The 19,126-nt window shown below is 37.6% G+C and overlaps 1 protein-coding gene across 1 annotated transcript in view; it reads right to left on the bottom strand.

The window, feature by feature from the left end:
- Positions 1–19,126, bottom strand: part of Pdcd10 (programmed cell death 10) — a 48,114-nt gene that overhangs the window by 7,462 nt on the left and 21,526 nt on the right. The window contains exons 2-5 of the mRNA XM_040752638.1: positions 16,218–16,436; positions 8,556–8,609; positions 4,409–4,526; positions 2,943–3,069 (exon numbers count right to left, since the gene is read on the bottom strand). Of these exons, the coding sequence (XP_040608572.1) occupies positions 2,943–3,069; positions 4,409–4,526; positions 8,556–8,609; positions 16,218–16,313 (395 nt within the window). The 5' untranslated portion in view covers positions 16,314–16,436. The remainder of the gene's footprint in view (positions 1–2,942; positions 3,070–4,408; positions 4,527–8,555; positions 8,610–16,217; positions 16,437–19,126) is intronic.

Raw genomic sequence — 19,126 nt, 5'->3', positions numbered from 1 at the left:
GAGATTCAAAACCAAGTTAGCAAAAATACATTAAACTGCTTTCATACTTACTAGTCATCAGAAATATTTTCACTGCATAAATGTAACCTACAGCATCATTTATATGTCTAAAGCATTTGGTGCAATAATCATATGGGTTTAATGTTGCAAAGATATGGGAAAGAAGGGTAATTAAATATGAAAAGGTAAGGTATGCTAAAGCAAAAATTGAACTGTAGCCATCAATGCTTGACTTCTCATTTCAGAAATAATGTGGTCATCCAAAAACTTACCAAGGCAAATGAATCCTCAAATGTATAGGAATACATTTCTACTGCCAACACTCTTAATTTAATTACGCTTAGTACTGTCAAAGAGTGAAAGTGAAACACTGCAATGTCCAGCCTTTGTTAAAAACTATGGGCACATTCTCAAGGGCTTGAGCTAAAACGGAGTTGCTCATAAATACAGCTTGCAGTCCTCTTCCTTGAAGCCACAATAGGCTTAGGAAAGATGCCTCACTGACTCCTTAGGGCAGAGGTTCTCTCTCTCAACCTTCTTCATGCTACAACCATTGAATGCATTTCTTCAAGTTGTGGTGACCCCCAACCATAAAATTCTTTTGTTGCTACTTCATAACTGTAATTTTGCTATTACTATGAATGCTAATAGAAATATCTGATATACAACATATATGATATGTGACCCCAAAATGGGCCATGACCCACAAATTGAGAACCACCGCCCTAGGAAGAAACTATCCAGGTAAGAGATGAGGTCTCTGGTTCTACCTTTCTGCCTAGGTTTTCATTATACTAGTCCTCTCTCTAATCTTTTGACATTCAATAGATAATATCCTTATTACATTTTATTCAAATGGCAGAAATTTGTTGACACAGGATTAGCTCAATGTTATCAATCTAGAAATGGAAAACAGCAAAGGGTGTCGGCATCAGGCTACCAGAGTGCACTCTGCTCTATAACCTTAAGAATATAACTTATTTGTGTGTGTGTGTGGCGGGGGGTCCCCATTCTCATCTCTTAGATGAATAATTACCAATAAATTAACACAGGAAAGTTTTGAAATTGGGTTTAGAACATAAGTGACTGCTGCTACTAAAACCTTACGGAAATCGTATTAAGTCAGTAGAAATTTAATAAGTAATCATCTAAACACCTGAGCTTGAGATCAGTCACAATGGATCCATTAATGTGTCATATACATTTCACTCAAGTACATTAAGTTAAAAATACAGCACCCTAAACCGACAGTTATATTGTAATGACCTTTTTCCATACGCCTGGTTCTCCAACTGCTACAAGAGTGGAGAGTCATTCATGATAGTTTGTCTGTAAATCTATCACAAACAACTTTTTTATACTGGGACATACTCCTGACTTCTTTTCACTCAAAACACGTGCTCCAAACATTTGACATAGCACTGTACAATGTAAGTTATACAGAATATTCACGAAAGACAAAACTATTTATTTCATTTATTCCAAGTGAACTTTGTAAGTGTATAGCTTTATGCTTCCAAGGTAACATGCAGTGTAACCTATGCTGCAGAAACATGTGGTAATAAAGCTATCATTTCCAGAGACTTTTACCTATGGTTTCCCCAAACACTGCATTGATTAGAGACATAATTATTCCAGCTTGCTTTGCTTTCTATCTATTGGGACTCAATAGAATTGTCATAGACACTTAGCTAGAAAATATAGTTCCTTCCTTCATTAGACAAACCTCAAAGGTGGTGTGTTGGTTAGTTTTTTGTCAACTTGACACAAACTACGGTCATCTGAGAAGAGTGAACATCAACTGAGAATGTCTCCGTAAGACTGGCCTGTGGGTGAGCCTACGGGGTATTTTCTTTGTTGATGACTGATGTGGGAGAGTCAAGCCACTGTGGGCAGAGCAGCCCTGGACAGGTAGTCATGAGGTATACAGCAAAGCTGAGCAAGCCAGTAAATAGGACTCCTCTATGGCCTCTGCTTCATTCAGCTCCTGCCTCGGCTTTCCTTGATGGGGAAGTCCTGTGTGTATGTCAATAAAGCACTGTCAGCCAATAGGGAAGCAAGATAGGTGGGACTAGGAGTCCTGGAGGACTCTGGGAAGGAGAAACAGAGAGTCATCATGTAGCTGCCATAGGGGTAAGAAGCCCGGAAACTTCTCCGGTAAGAGAAATACTTAGATTAACAATTATGGGGTAAATACTTAAGTCAGAGCTAGCCAGTAAGAAACAAGCAAGGCCAACAGCTTCGTAATTAATACAGCGTCTTGTGTGTTATCTGGGGACTACAACGTGGCAGAGGCCAGACGACTGGTGGGGAAAAACCAAAGCGGCTGGCTGACAAGGAAAAGGCTTCACTCAACATTTCCTCAATGGTCTGGTGACCTTATGCCAAATACCTTTCCTCCCCAAGCTGCATTTTGGTCGTGGTCTTCATCACAGCAAAGGAAACCTAAGACAAGTGGGCCGCAAGCCTGAGGCCTAGTTCTACAGAACTACTCCTTATGCTGTCTGCCTACCCATCAGCCTCTTAGCCCCTGCTATTTAGCCTGTAATCCAAAAGCAGGGACTTAGGGGTTCAGTCTGGTCAGTATCAGAAAATGTTAGTCACATCTATATATTCACTTACTCCAAAGACTTATGCCATTTCTGAAATCAAAACAATGTTGGTGTTTATTGCTACCCATCTAGTGTCTGCATATGTTTTCATCTGAAATCCACAGGATGCCATTATTTACATGTTTTTAATTATTATCATGATTTGTTCACTATTTCAAAAATTCATTCACTACTGCCATTTAAACAATCTAAAAAGCCAGGCTATTCTGCAGCCATTATATTCAAAGTTACCGGCATACAAAAATTTCAGATTTTATTTTAATTAATTTTCATGTTAAAAAAGACAGTAACTCTTGGTTTTAATCAAGTCAAAGTAAAAACGTCACTCACTTGATTGTCTGTAGAAACCTCACTCTGTCATTGATCTCATCTGGGATCTTACTGAGAATCTGTTTAAGTGCCCGTGCCTTTTCATTCAGGTCCTGGAATTCTGGCTCTGGTCGTTCAATCATGTACTCTGGTAAAACAAAACCACAATAAAAATGCAATGTGACTCTAAAAATTCAAGTCTAAGTAAGAGCTGGCCAAAGGAAGGATACAGTGGGAGAAAAGTCATTTAGTTAGAAAAGACAAAAGAAAGACGTTCACTTTGGTCTGTTAAAAACAAACAAACAAACAAACACAAAATCTAGTTTTTTCTAGAGTAAGACTATACATTTTTATTATGAGTATACAGTAATACCTAACACAATCTTGAAAGCACATACATCCACAGACATAAAGGAGAGGAGGCTTTAATCAAGCTCATCAGTCCTCTGATATTGTACTACACCAAGAAAATTTAAATAATGAAATTTAGGAAGAAAGCAAAAGTCATTTATATATCAGTGACTTAAAATTCCAATAGTGTGTAATACACTACAGTCCATTAATCTTCCTTTAGTATCAAATATATGATGATTCATTGTATTAAAGCTCCTACAGTATGGAATGTAATATGGTTCAATATACCAAACCCCTAAAGTGTGAAATATACTATGGTTCATCATACTAAAAGTCCTATAGTGTTGAACATTTTATGGCTCATTATATTAAAACCCCTACAATGAGGAACAGACAGACTGTAGTTTGTTATATCAAAACTATAAAGTTGTAATTTTCAGTACATTCCTGAAATTTCATTTGAACCCAACATAAGAGCTGGGATCACAGAACAGTCTTTTGGAAAAGAGGTTCAATCAGGCTCGGCAGATGAACAGGCTACTACCAGGCTCAGGGTCCAGCAGGAAGCTCAGCAATTTACACCTTAAATGTTGGCTGGCCAGACTGGCAGCAAGCGTTCAATCTCAGGAAATGAAAGCCATGGAATCAGCCCAAATACCTTCTTTCTGTTCTCTATTAATAAATGTAGGACACTACTATATTTTTCTAAATATTGAAAAATGCTATTAATTTTTTAAAATGCTATTTCTAATTTTTAATGCAAAGTAGCAAAAATAATAATGTTTAAAAACGCTGCCCTCTCAAATCTGTGGTTGACAAAAGATATGCTACTAGTAGTAACATCAGACAGGACAAATGGTTCATCTCTTTCAAATGCAACTCAAATATTTTTCTCAGAAGTTTTACTGAAAGGAAACTTGTTAGGCATTATAATAATCAGGAAAAGACACGCAAGCATGCAGCATCAAAAATTACGTCCCACAATTCAATCTGACAAGCAGAGGAAGTTAAAGGGCCTGCTTGTCTACTTTATAAAATGCCGACCACCACCAGGAGAAACATGGAGAGCTTAGGGCGAGGGAAGAAGACTGCTTGAATGGTGACCATCTGAAGGAAGCTCTGCTTTCTGATACCTTCTACGTCATCAGCTGCCATACGAAGAAGGGACTCAGTGAAGTTAACTTCTACACTTTTTTTCTCTAATATTTTCATAATGATGTCTTGTGTGAGGCCTGGATTTTCCTTTTCAGCCTGTAAGAAAAAATGTTTTCATGTGACCAGCATTCTAAAGCTCACAGAAATTATTCCTAGTAAAGACAGAGGGAATCGTCGTCATCTTTGTTCAGCTTACTCACCAGCAGCTCTTCAGTATATACGAAGAGTCACAGAGGACTCACAATTCCTTGCCTGTTCATCGTGTCCTCTTTCAGTCAGTTTAACAACATTAGAAATACACAAACACACACACACACTCTCTGTCTTCGTACATCAATCTTTTCACGAATTTAAATACAGTGAGAATTTTTGGCACAGGTAGCATTTCATCTTAAGGATGAGCAATAATAACTCTTATTAAGTGTACTTTGAAGATATGCTGTATTAGAATTAAATGTGAGGAAAAACAAAAGCTTTGGTAGCTTTTGCAGATTTTAATAAAATCTATTTATTCTCTTACCTTCTTTTCTATACAATAATTTCCATTTTGTATTTTATTTTCATAGCAAGAAATTTTGTTCAATGATTCTTAAAATAACACTTTTTTAAAACTGATTTTTATTTATTATTATTGGTGTGTATGTATGTGTGTGAGTGTGCGAGAGTGTGTGTGTGTGCGTGTCTATGAGCCACAACGCGAGAGCAAGGGCACACGTGGATGTGTAGGTCAGGGTTTTCTCCTTCCACATTTGCGTGGCTTCAGGGGACTGAATGTGTGAATGTCACTCATCAGGATTGTCTGACAACAGCATTTATGCATAGAGCCATCTCATTAGCCCTCCATCATATACATGAACATTATATACAGAGTATGACAAATAAATGTGAATTCCCTCTTTGTGACTTGAACTTTCTAGGGTACTAAAATCTAGCCCTACCAAGAGACTGAATGTACATGCAAATTTCCATTTTCTCAGTATTTTAGCTTAATCCATTATTAAAAAAAAAACTTCTAGCCACATTGACAGTTTGTCTCCTTTAAGATGCCTGCCAATTAAATCCGTATGATGGTGGTTTTTCTCTTTTGGCACAATTAACAGGTAGAAACACAATTTCCCTTCTTGATCCAACAGCACTCACTCTACTTCCTTCGTTGTCAAGTACAATTAACCTCTCTCCCTTTGCTGTTTTACTCTAACATCGCTGCAGTTACAGTTTTCTTCTTTCTGAAAACACTCTAGTTCTTGGGAGGTCTTAGGAAAACCTCAGAGACTATGAACTAAAGTGGGAAAAGATACACATGTATCTCAATGATGGGATCCCTGTATTGGATGTTAATTCTCATCACTTAGATAAATGATTAATGAAGTATCTAAATTCTGTCTCTGTTTTGTCAAAGGAACCTTTAAAAGAAAAACTATAAAATAAAGCTATATTGGTCTGCTGAACTGACAATTATACTCGATGCTTATTTGGTAACAGTTGTTTATCTTCCTTGTCCAAGTAGCATTAGGTCCACTATATAATAATGAATTATCTTGGGGGCATGGGAGTATTCACTGTGTGCTTGCACGAAATATCAGCAGAAAAACATCTTGCTAATTGAGCTAAATTGCTGAAAGAATTAAATGCTCTAGAGTCTGCAAACAAAATACTAGTTTGATCTGGAACAGCAAAATGTCAGAACTGGAGAATGCAAAAGTCTCACAGAGGTCCTGAACTTTCTCAGTCTACAAAGCTCTTAGCACCAAAATGCTGTTTACTAAGTAGTTTAGGTTGTACAAATAACTTAGTTAAGTGGTTTGTTCTAACAACTTGGTAATCCCAAAACTTAAATTCTATGCATATAACAAACCAGACACGATTTTATCTCATTGCTAACAAAGGCTATGTTATGGGGATGCTTGCATTTCCTGAGCACTGGGCTTAGACTAGAACTACCATTTTTATTTCTACTTACACACTGACTTCTTGTGGTATTTGCTTTTCATTAGTTCACAAAGATATGACATCATTTACAGAATGCAGATCAGTGTAGTGTATTGAAATCACAAACTACTTCAAGTTAAGTTCATGTAGTGTCAAGGTGCTAAGCAGTATGGTACTCACTTTTCTAAGTACTGCACAAACCCCCTGGAGTTTGCAGGGTTACTGGATACAACTTTTAGGAAATATATGTCTTAGTGTCTTTTTAAAGTCCTGGCTAAACTCTTTCAAAAGCTCACATTGACCAGCACCTTTGAAACCTCTGTTCTTAGATCATAGACTCCATCTGCACTTGAAAGATTTCAACCATGAACTGGATGGACACTCAACCTTTGTAAACACTCGAATGTGAGAGAAAAATATCCCACTGCGTAAAAGCAGTTTTGTGGCCAGTTATTAGCAATGTCGGAGACAGAACATGTCAGCAATTGCCAAGAGGGACAAGGTAACAGGGAATCAAGCAGAATGCATAGCTTAATAGAAAATAGTCTGATATATTTTTATTTGGGGAAATTATTAACCCTCTTTTCCTCTAAATAAAAACAAATAATACAGTGTGATTTAAAAAACCACTTAATAAACCAAGAACTGCAAGTATGGATATAAAAAATTAGCTAGGCAATATTTCTTTGCCGTGTTCAAAAAGAAAGGCTTTAAAAAAATTCATTTTTATTATGTTTAACTGCATGTCTGCAGATGGGTGCATGCATGTGATTGGAAGGGCCTGAGTAGGCTTAAGGGATACAGTCTCCTGGAGCTAGATTACAGAGGGCTGTCATGTGGTTGCTGGGAACTGAATTCAGGTCCTCTGGAAGAGCAGCAAGTTTTTTTTTTAACCTCCGATTAATCTCTCCAGTTTCTCAAAGGAGAAATTTAAAACCACAAAATTACCTTCTACATAGCTTCCTTTAATTTCATTTGAAATCTAATTAACGGCAATATTTAACAATAAATCACTGCTTATCTAGGTGATCCATGCTCTCTTATTTTTAAAATTAAGAATCATCACTGTGAACTTGAAGCATAATAGTACACGCCTATAGTTTCCTGTACTTGAAAGGTTGAGACCAAAGGGTCTTCTGAGGGCAGAAGTTCAAGGCTAGACCTGGGAAACCTTAAGACTTTATCTCAGTTGTAAGCAAATAAAGCGAAAATAATGACTAAAGCATCAGAGCAGTAGCTAACAAATGTATCTATGAACCTAGGTATGCAGTTCTATCACAGTCACACAACTGTATCTTCATCGCACTGTGGTAAGAAAATTCTCCAGGAATACATTGTTTTACCTAGTTTGAGTATCACTAAAGATAACAGCTACTAAAAATTTAAGTTTATTCTTAATTTAAACATTAAAATATTTTGACTTAAAAATAAGTTATTTTAGTTAATAATGGGAACCAAGTAAACAAAATTAATCTGGGAGTACCCAAACATATATGTGAGTTGAGAAAGCAGATTGTATTTGAAAATACTATGCTTACTACACACATTAAATCTCTAGAGTAAAGCTACACAACAGAAATAAACCCTGAAAACAGATATGAAATCAACCATACAATTTAAATTTTTCTAGTATTGTATACAATAAAACTGCTTTAGTGGTGTATCTAAAATTAATTCTCATCACTAAGCTACCTTATGCTTACTTTAATACAAAGTCACCAAGCATGTGCGTATGTTACACTTGAGACACATTTGTTTGAAGACATCATACTTTTTTAGCAGCTCAACATGTTGCCAGCAATGATTAAGTCAACAATTCAGGTCTAAGGACAGTGAAGAACCTCACTTGAATTGCTTTAACTATTTTCTCAAAGTAACTTTATTCTGCCATATATGAGGTGGATTTTTATATCTCATAATTTCAAATAATATGAAGTACAGCTAATTTATATTTTTATAAACAAGTCTTAAAGAGTAGCAAAAGGAACATAAAAATGTACTTCTAAAAGTGATCATCTGAAACACCATTTGCTGCGGTTTGCCTTTTATGTTTAAAGCTTTATAGAATAGACTAAGGCATAAAAAATATCTAAGTAATCTAAAATAATCTCCACTAAAAGAAAACTAGCAACAATCACATGGTATTTAGACTTACATACAACAGTATAATAAATCTAAGAAGTTACTGTACCTCACCTTAATGAAAGCGGCTCTCAGGGTCTGAGCTGCAGACAAATTTACTCGTTCTAGCTACAATGAGAAGTTTAAAATCATTAGTATAAATATTCTTGGAAAAAAACATTTCTGATATTTCATTCTCTAGTAATGATAAATCCATCTTACAAGAAGTAAAAGTGTTTTAATAAAAATAAATAATAATTCTTCAAAAATTTAAAACGTACTCAAACTTGTAAAGTTTAAAAATAAAGGGAGATTTATGATACAGAATACATGATATACACACATGATACAGAATTCTAAGTCTCAAGAGAAACAATGTACATATAAGCGTGAATTCCTGAAAATAATGAGGATTAAGGATAAATTCATTGCTATTTCCCTAGGTATAGTCTGTGCATGCACACAAGTAATGATCAGAGAATGACCAGCATAAGGAAACATGTAGACTCCCTCCCTCTCTTCCCTCCTCAGCCAAGGATTAAGCTTAGCCTACACTTTGCTAATCAGCAAATAGTGCTGACAAAAAAACTAAGTCTAGATTATCTGAAAACTTCAGAGACATTTCCATCTGTCCTCTACTACTCCAACAGTAAGTAATTTTCTAAAACAGTAAATCAAAGTTAACTGTGGGGCCAGAGAGAAGGCTGGGCAGCTAAGTGTACTCACCGCTCTTGTGGAGAACCCTGGTTCAATTCCCAACACCCATATCATGGCTCATATCTATCTGCAACTCTAGCTCCAGAGGATTTCACAACTCCTGGTCTTTACAGGAACTGCACACATACATGCAGCAACCAAAACACTCATATGCATAAAAATAATTTTTTAAAGGTTAAATTTAACGACTTTAATTTAACATCAAATGTGAAGCTAGTAAGTCAATTTATTTTAATAGTAAACAATGTAGTAAGAAATGTATCAGTACCAAGTTATGTATTTCAGGACAAAGCAAAAGCAACAACCTGTCAAAAATAACTTATCTCCCAGTAAACAATGTATTATTTAACTTAGTTTTTAACCTAGCTTTGGTAGAGGCCTATAAAATGCACTTACTGGGTAAAGGGAAGGTAAAGGAGCCCAGTAAATAGACAAGGCAAGAATCAACTAAGCTTTCAACACTGGTAAGGTCTATCTCAACTACTTCCAATAGTTCACATAATTATAGTGTAATTAGAGTTTAAGTAATGGCACAGCTCATCTGATCTCAGGTTGTTAAGGAAACTGGGACAGGAAGACAGGATGAATGTTTCCATACTGACAGTCCATGTTCTTCTCTGGGCTTAGAGCTCAGCGCCTTCTTTTGAGCAGCCAAAGGTCTGAGTCAGAAAAGTGCCTTCAAGCAGTAGCATTATTAAATTACTCCGTTATCATCCTCACTGGGATGCAAGTAAAAGATTAGAGGGACAAGTGCAGAGCTGGCAGAATGTATTCAAGGCAGAGATTTCTAGACTAAATTTACACATCTGTATCTTACAAAGAAAATGGTCTCAGGAAGGTCAGACTATCTGAGTAAAACAGAAGTCTATAAACTGTGAAGCACTAAACCAAAGCTCTATTGGGAGTCATTTTGGGGTATACTGTACACCCACATATCTGCAATGAACTTAATAGGTTTCTTACTCATCTGGCTTCCAATGCCCAAGTGTTGCAAGGCACAAGGCCCAGACCTCTTGTTTGCAGAGAAATTCCCATTTCCATGAAGTCATCTAAATTGTTCTCAAGTCTATATAGGTTTGTATTGCACTTAGGCAGAAAGACTTTTACCCACTCTATAAAAAGTACTTCTTTTACACCCCTCAGTTGTGATTAAGATTTAACAAAACCATATTCACCACACCATCCCTCTTCTGCCAAGGCTCTGAGAACATTCTAACAACAGAGGCCATCTCATTAGGCATCAACTAAGTGCTAGTTCGTGCAGTCTCTTTCTACAGAATAGTCTCTAGTCACAATATACTTGTTGCTATCATCATAATTTTACAGAGAAACTCCGGCTGATATGAATTTCCAACTCTGTACTGAGACAGGGTTCATGGCATAGGTTTGGCTCTCAGGCCTGCATACACACAGTCTATCATTTCCCACACTGGAGCTGCTGCTTCTCTGTAAGAACTGATAGACACCGAGTTCTATCATGTTTAAGTAGTCAATGTTAAGGAGTGTCCAGGCCCTGGCTAACCAGGCGTGTGAACTCAGTAGCTATGAACAGCTGAAAAGTGGGACTGGGTCGGTTTCGTTTTAGGCGATAGTATCTGAACTGGTCTCAAAGTGGCCTGCCTTCTTAGAGCCATCCTTACAAGTTCTAACACTCAATGGTTTCTTCCGAGTTGGCGACACACCAGATATGATGATTTCATGTTAGCCTATAACAGAAGAGGAGTTTGCAGTTTGTTTCCAATACTTATTACTGACTGGAACCCCGAGAGCTGCTGGAGTTACGGCTGTTGGCTAGAGTGGCTTCATAAATAACACTGACCTGTTTGCAAAATTCCTAGGTTACTAGAAATTGATAGCACATAGTTAGGTCTAGTGGAGAAGGGAGAGCACAGCTACATTTTGCATCGCTGGACTCCAAAATTAGAAATGGCATTGCTGGGCCTCAGCCTCACTTTATGTCACTACTGAAAGGAGAGGGAAAACAAATCTGAACAGGAGACCAGAATGTTTAAGACAGCGTATGGAGCAGCCGTACTGTTGAAGGGACCCCTAAGGAAGGGAGCATCGGCCCTCAGCTCAACCCCTTACTACCAACTGCAGCAGCAGGTACTTCCTCACAACTGAGGACAGCTCTTCAGCACTGACTATTATCAAATGCACTCACCAAATTTATACTCAGGTTGACTAATAAAACACTTTATTAATTCAAGTGTAGTCCCAGTTATCAAGAGCTCATTTATTGCACCGATCCCTCTAGAAGCATCAGTTATTCCCTTATTTTTCAAGCACCACATGAGTTCCCAAGCCCATAATTAGAAGACAATAAAAAGAAAAAATATATAAAGTAATTCAGCTTTTGCTTAGGTTTTCAACAGTCTTCCATAAAATCTTGTGATTTTTTTTCCTCTAAAGGTCAAAATAATTAGGTTATTTAGTTCTAAACTGCATATAAATCTATTGGCTTCCTTCATCCAGTGACTGACGGAAGCAGAGGCAAATACCCACAGTTAAACACTGAACTGAACCCCTGGAACCCAGTGACAGAGAGAGAGGAGCGATGAGCAAATTGACTAAGAATGGGCTGGCAAAACCAGCAGAGACAGTTGATCTGAACAAGGGGAGAGCTCTTGGACCCCAGACCGACAGCTGGGAGGCCAGCATGGGACTGATGCAGATCCTCTGAGTGTAAGAGTCAGTGCGGAGGCCTGGGCAACCTATGGGGCCCTGGGCAGTGGATCAGTGTTTATCCCTGGCATACAAACAGACATCATGTGTCCATAACACAAAGAGGGATGCTCTCTCAGCCTGGACTCTTAGGGGAGTGCCTGGACCCTGCCCTGAGTGAAATGACAGACTCTAGATATCTCCTATGTGGAAGGAAGAGGAGATAGGGTGGGAGGCTGGAGGGGGTGGTGGTGGAGTGAGGGAGAAGAGTAGGGACAGTGAACTGGGATTGACATGTGAAGCAAACTCTTTTCTAAAAAATGTAATAAAAAATAAAAATAAATAAATGAGTGAACCTACTGGCTTTCTTAACATCAGCCCAGATTAGGTTTTTCCAAGGTGACCACCATCTTTATACTGCCTCCAAATTTATATATCCTATTTCTTCAACTAAACTGGGCCATGTCACAAGACTAAAAACTCCTACGGTGTCTTGTGAGACCTCGGTGAATCAGGCTGAAAAGTGGGCATGTGAGCTGCCACAGAATGCCATCAGTTATGCTCTGTACAGACAAAAAGAAAAGGCTCCCTCCGGGTGTTCAATCAGTCACTCCTGGGTATGCCAAACTGCATGACACAGCAGATCAGAAGGGCCATGTAAACAGTATAAAGTGGGGGTGAGGGGGTTAGGAGAACTGTGGTTGCAATGAAATTTAAAACTACTAGTATCAAAATTACCTGCTGAAACTGTTGGAAAGTATTCAAACATTCTTTGACTACATTTTTATCAAAAATCTGGATAAGAGCTTGGTAATTAAAACACCATATGCCGAATTATTCTAAATACATTACAATACCTTAATATATTTTCACAGGTTGTTGAAAGTTAAATGAGTTATTATTTATTTCAATTTTAGTAATCAGGAAATTCAGGCAAGTATGTCTTTTCCACAGCACAGCACTAATTCACACCTCAGGATGACAAGACTACAGGTAAAAATCCATTCACTTTTCAAAGTTTGTCTGAATTCTCCTCCTCCCAACAAGGGAGAAAGGAGTAGTAAACAGGTTAAGGGGAGTAGTCTCATGTCGCAGTTATTTACTAGGAAAATGTAGCGCACTAAGAAGCTTCTGAATAAAATATTATTTATTCAGAAGTATATCTTGCAGTAATTTATTGATAGGTGTTTGCAGCCAAAAATTCCAATTTAGTCGCAAAACTGTATTTCACAAAATATTCCATACAATGCATCAGAAAACTGTATGTTACCTTAAAACATGTCTCTCCACACACATGGCTTATTTTTCCTGGAAGAAGTAAATCCCCTCTCTTCTCCAAAGAATCAGTAAGAATGACACAGTCACAGGAGACCCTGACCAAAGGCCTGGCGTGAGGTCTGTACAAACCACATGCAGTAAGGAGGACTATCTCACAGTAAGATCCCGTGTACAGTATTCTTGGACGCTGAGCTCACGGTCAGCTGGCAAGGCAAGAAGTGTGCTCCTTCTCACTTATCTTACAGCTGCTTTACTACTTCAGAGAGCCATAAATAAGTGACTTGTAAACTTGAGAGTAACAGTCCTAAACTTTCTAACATACAGCTTGTCCCTCTGGATGAATGATACTCTCGAGATAAACGTAAGGAGGGGTGAGCAGACTTCCTCATGCTTATGACCCACTATGAAAGAGCGGGAGAGCCACATCTACTTTCCGCATTTCTACCATAGTACTATTTTTTGGAGACGTAATTTGAAACTAGTACAGTACAGAATAATAAAGCCAAACTAAACTATAATTTCCCCATTGGTACCCATATAGAATAGGCCTAGTTTTGAACTATAGTTACTATGATTTTAATTCATCAGGTAGGTTACATTAACACACAGAAATGCTAAATAATGCTAGCAGTGACTACAAAACCTTTTAACCTAACACTTCATTTGTGAAGGCCCAATAATTCCTCTATTCTATTCCTCCATCCAACTCTAGATTTCGGCTCTCAAGAGGAAATGTAAGTACCACTGTCATATCTAAAACAATAGTTTAGAGCATGCTTTTGAATACAAGACAGGAAGTAATTTTTTAAAAAGTGCGCTACAAGGTTAGGTCAGTAAACTTAACCTCAGAATCAGACCTCAGTAATCTGCAGCAATACTCAATCTGCCAAAGGCAGTCACTTCATTTTCAAATGTTACTCCTGAAAATTAATTCTTAGGACAACGATGAATCACTAGGTCTAGGCCCGTGAGGTCACGTGTGCTTTCAGATCTCACCTGTGCTTTCAGATCTCACCTGGAGAGCAGCGCCATCATTATTATAGATTCACCAGTCTATTCACAACCCCTTCCTTTTCTTGGAAGTAAATCTCTCTTACATGTGAGTAAAAACAAGTTTTTAATCAGCATTAATTCCAACAGTCTGTTTAACCTAAGCCCCATATTTTAGGAGCTAAGTCAAGAGTCATCACATTAGGAAGTTGCCCCATGTTTCTAGAACAAAACCCTTTTCTCAATCCTCTTCACTAGAGGATGAAACTGATTTCTCTGACCAAGACTGAAAACACCAGACTAAACCAGAAATTCTCCCTAACATTATGCAGTAGATACTAAGACAGGTACACAGACCTGAAAAGACAAAATACCTATGTGTGAAGGAAGTTCAAAGCCTAACTACTGCAGACATAGTTATTTACCTAATCTAAGGCATGGCTCCTTGTCTCACTCCTGGTGCAAAAGCAATTAAGTAACTTTAAACAGCCATGTTCCCTAGTGGACTCTGGAGAACAGGTGTTTTGCTTGTTTCTCTCTACCCCATGTCCTACCAGGGTACTAAGCAAATAAATAGTCAGAACTGACCACAAGAAGCACTTTCTTCTAATAATAGCTACTTGCAAACAAGTATCACAACAAAAAGATGGATCTAATTAATGCCTTGTTGAGAGCTGCCCCAGATGGGGCTACTACTGAACCAAGTTTTACGAGAGGTTTTCTCCTCACTAAGAAAATATTCCTGAATTCTCTAGCCTCTTGCGCAGTTAAGTTTGGACATAAGATTAAGTTCTTAAAAACAGACGTACATAGAAGTCTTGTGTGAACCTTTTTTTGGTAAAGGTTACCCTAAGTAAGTGGACCCTGATGGAAACAAGACTTCACATCTTATCCTTTCTGGACAACTTGAACATGATGGGGCTTTGGTAGCTATCATGCATACTGAAGAGATTGTGACACAGTACAGCAGAAGATGAATGTCTGATGATACAGACTTTATATATTACTAGCCTTGAAATCCTTTGCCTCCAGAATCTTTTATGTAATGGAGACAGAAATCTTGACTTACACCATGATTTTGAAATCTCCTGAAAGGCTTCTGAACCTATTTGGCAGTGTTTGAAATTCTACAATATGCCTGATTTGACAAAAAGGATAATGAATCATTCTCTGCTGCCTCCAAGATTAAGGCTCATAAGTATATCAAATGTATCAACCAAAATAGTGTGAGGACAAATGGATTTGAGTCTAAGAATAACACTCTAAAATGCACTGGCATTTTCATAATGGTTTCCAGCTATCTTAGCAACAATAAGATTGGTGGTTTTGAAGATTAACTGTATTGTTTAGCAAAAAATAGTTATTATTTAAGTACAGGTTTTTGTTTTTGTTGTTGTTGTTATTTGTTGTTTTTGCTAAAGCCACTGACTTTAGAGGCAGGACACCCAGAATTGATGTTTGTCTTATGGAAATTTAGAAAAATAATTTCACTATTCAAGGTCTCCAACATTATGGAGAAGGAACTGATTAATATCCAACGGACTTACAGCCCTAGAATTCTCTTCATATATTAGAATGACAATATTAATTTAAACAAAAAAAAACCCACCAAAATGTACTTATGTCATGTTCAAGTAAATTGTTCAATAAAAAAGCTACCATGACTTCTTCAGACACAACACAATAGCATCTTCCAAATATCAATTTTTAAAAAGGGTTTTGCAAACATGACCTTTGTCTGCCATTCTGGCTACTTACAATGTAGTTGTTTCTACTCTTATTTGTCTCTTTTAGATTCTAACATATTATGTGTCTTATTTAGTGGGGCCTATTCTGAACCCTAAAATAGGGCCCATTTACCAATTTCTCATTTTTTTTCCTACTTGATAGTACTTACTGTAATTTTCAACTTAGAATTACATGTAATGCCTATCTACCCTACTAAGAATTCCATAACTATTTGCTTTTGCTTCTATAATTATATTATGAATTGGACACAACAGCCAACACATGAGCTTCAGACATGGAGACGTCTATCATGTGGACGAACAAGAATAAATGAAGCAGAAATCTTAAATGTGCACTCACCTCATTAAACACGGGATACATGACTGCATAGAGAGGCATAGAAACCATGGAAGTGGTCTCAGCTTCATTCTTCATCTCTTCCATTGTCATCCTCATTCAAAAGCCAACTACAGTAGAAAAAGCAATGCTAAAATGCAGAGGAATCTTCATTCACTGCAGAATTTCTTCCTCTTTCTATGTGTGGATGATAAAGAATGGTACACAAAAAAGAACAGCAATCTGGTGGAAGGGAAAGGAGAAAAAGTAATTTATATTAAAGGGAAACAACAAAAGTCTAGAAACATTCTTTTAAAACTAGTGTTGATGGCTATTATATTCAGACGTTGATTTCTTAAATTTTCCATGTGAAAGTCACCCTAGTCAACAAGATACTTTATTCTTCTATCCCATGAACCCAAGGAGTCTAATCATTGCTCCTTCACTGAACAAATGAATACCAAGTACTTAAGATACAGGATGTAGTTCTTAGTCATCAAACAGGTCCATACAAGATTATTCTGAAGACCTAAATTTCTTCTGAAGAACTCAAGAATTAGAGTACTGCATCAACAGCCCTAAGACCTTGTCAAATCTGAGCACTTAGTGTTCTACTGTAACTTTACCAGTGAAAGGGGCTCAACAGCTGCTAACAGCTGAGTCCTGGTTTTAGCAATTTTTAAAAATGGAAGAAAAAGAAAGCCCCCAACTTCCTTTTTCTGAGCTAAACTTTGCTCCCCGACTTTACAGAACACAACAAACCATTCCTAAACTTTATAATATAGAGAAAGGGAAAACCACTGACATAGTGTGGTAGACTCATGAGGATCACTTTGGCTCTAAACAGCACGAAGGGAAGAGCAGAGGAGCAGAACTACACACAGGGCAACATTACTAGATTTAATATGTCAATGCAAGAGATAAATAGGAGCAGAGCTAAGCAACAGAAGTAGGGAAACACTAACGATAGTCTTCTGTTCCAATGTAACTACTTAATATGCTTCTAGGTGATTTACTTTTATGCAGGCACATACATCTAATACCACTTTGGAGAGAAAGGAGGGTTTGCCACTTAGAGATTCATCTGCGCTTCAAAACTATTCTCACTTAACAAAAGAACCAACCACAGAAACAAGCTTGGAACCCAGGAGGCTGGGAAGCAAAAATAGTGAAAATGAAAACTACAGAATTAAAGCAAAGCATAGACTACAAAGGAAGAATCCATGGCCCCGATTTAAAAAAAAAAAAAAAACTGTGAAAAACAGCAAAATAGGACTAGAGACAGAATTTGGAGAACAACTGAATTTGGTAACAGGAACGATCTCTTGTTATATACTTTATTGATTACCTGTAAGTATGATAGTAAATACACATCAGCTGATAAAAAATACAACCTTTAATGAACTTTTGTGCTAATGTCATGGGAAGCAAACAGAAAATGAACAAGTGTGGGAAGCAAAAGCAAGGCTGGTCTGTCTGTTTGTTGAAATGGGAAAAGAAGGTGACAGGACCAGCATTACAAGGAGAGTTTCATGAAGGTGGCCAGTCAGGAGCATAAACAATGACTTTGACCATCTAATATCTTGGAAGCTTAAAGTAAGCTGATCAGAAGAAAGGCTATGCTTTCAGATATTTCACTAAGAATGCACTGGCAATGGGCAGAGCAGGATCAACTGATTATTGACTTTACTCGTAAGAACACGTATAAATATCACTTAAGACAAGGAGACTGACAGGTTCAGCGATCAGGGTAGGTGGCTAGAACCATTGAAAGTTCCTGCTGACATCTCTATGTACAATAATTCTACTCAAACCTTCTGCATATACTGATGTTTGACTTCTTTTGATCTTGTATTTAGTAAGCAGTTTCTCCTCCAAAACTAACAGTGTACTATCACCAGCTTTATAACAACTTTTTAATATTGTCACTATGGAAAATGCTTCCCCAAACACTTTATAACAGAACTGTTTTTAGAATATACATTACACACTGGACCCACTTATGGTTTCAGTAGCATGAAATATCCATCAATGGCTCCAGTAAGGCTTTTAAAACACTGAACTATTCTGCCAGATTTAATCGAAGTTGAAATGTGCTTCTTTCATTCCTTCCACATGCTTCTTCATTTGAAATGGTTTCATAGACAACCTAGAACCATGCCAGGCCAGCAAAAAGCTTGCTACATAAAAGCAAGGGCCCACTGAGCTGAGGCCCGAGGACCTCATTTGACAAGGTTCTTCCCTTGTACAGTTGTGAACTTCAGCCATGCCATCGGAGATGAGCAACACACAAAATGGTACTTGTTTCTGCAAGAGAAATGGTCCTGCATGTACAGGTAACTGAAGATCCCAGATAATAAATTCCAAATCCAGAAGTGATCTCATCTACCTTCTAGCTGCAGGTCCCCAAAGGCTAACTAATATGTTTGTTCGCTTCATTGTAACTGTGACCATTTGCCTGCATAAACAATCAAAAAGGAAAGATTTATTTTTCTCAGTTTTGGAGGTTTCAGCCCACTCTTACAGTTCCACAGAAGAGCAGCAAGGGCTCTCCTTTCTCCACGGTAGCTGATGTGGTACCCTAGTTTATGGGAACATGCTACCCACATAAGCAGGTCTGGACAGTACTCCCCTTAAAGTACTCTGGAAATGCTCACAGATACAGTCAAGTGTGCTTCACTAGGTTTTTAGGTGCTCCTTATTCCAATCAAGTTGACAATCAATACAGACTATCAGAATACATATTGACACACCGATGGGCACAAGTACTTCCTACTAACATAAATCATTAAAAACTTAGTTTAGTCAGTAAAGTATGTGCCATGTACCTGAGCTCAATCCCTACCACCTATATAAAATAAAAAGGCAGGCACTAGAGCAAAAGTATATGTGTTTTTAATTCTAGATACGGAAAATGCGGACAGCCAAGGCTT

Source organism: Mesocricetus auratus, unplaced genomic scaffold (genome assembly GCF_017639785.1).
Source record: "Mesocricetus auratus isolate SY011 unplaced genomic scaffold, BCM_Maur_2.0 Super-Scaffold_100009, whole genome shotgun sequence".
In the NCBI taxonomy this organism is placed as follows: domain Eukaryota; kingdom Metazoa; phylum Chordata; class Mammalia; order Rodentia; family Cricetidae; genus Mesocricetus; species Mesocricetus auratus.
This window is presented reverse-complemented; position numbering and strand designations above follow the sequence as displayed.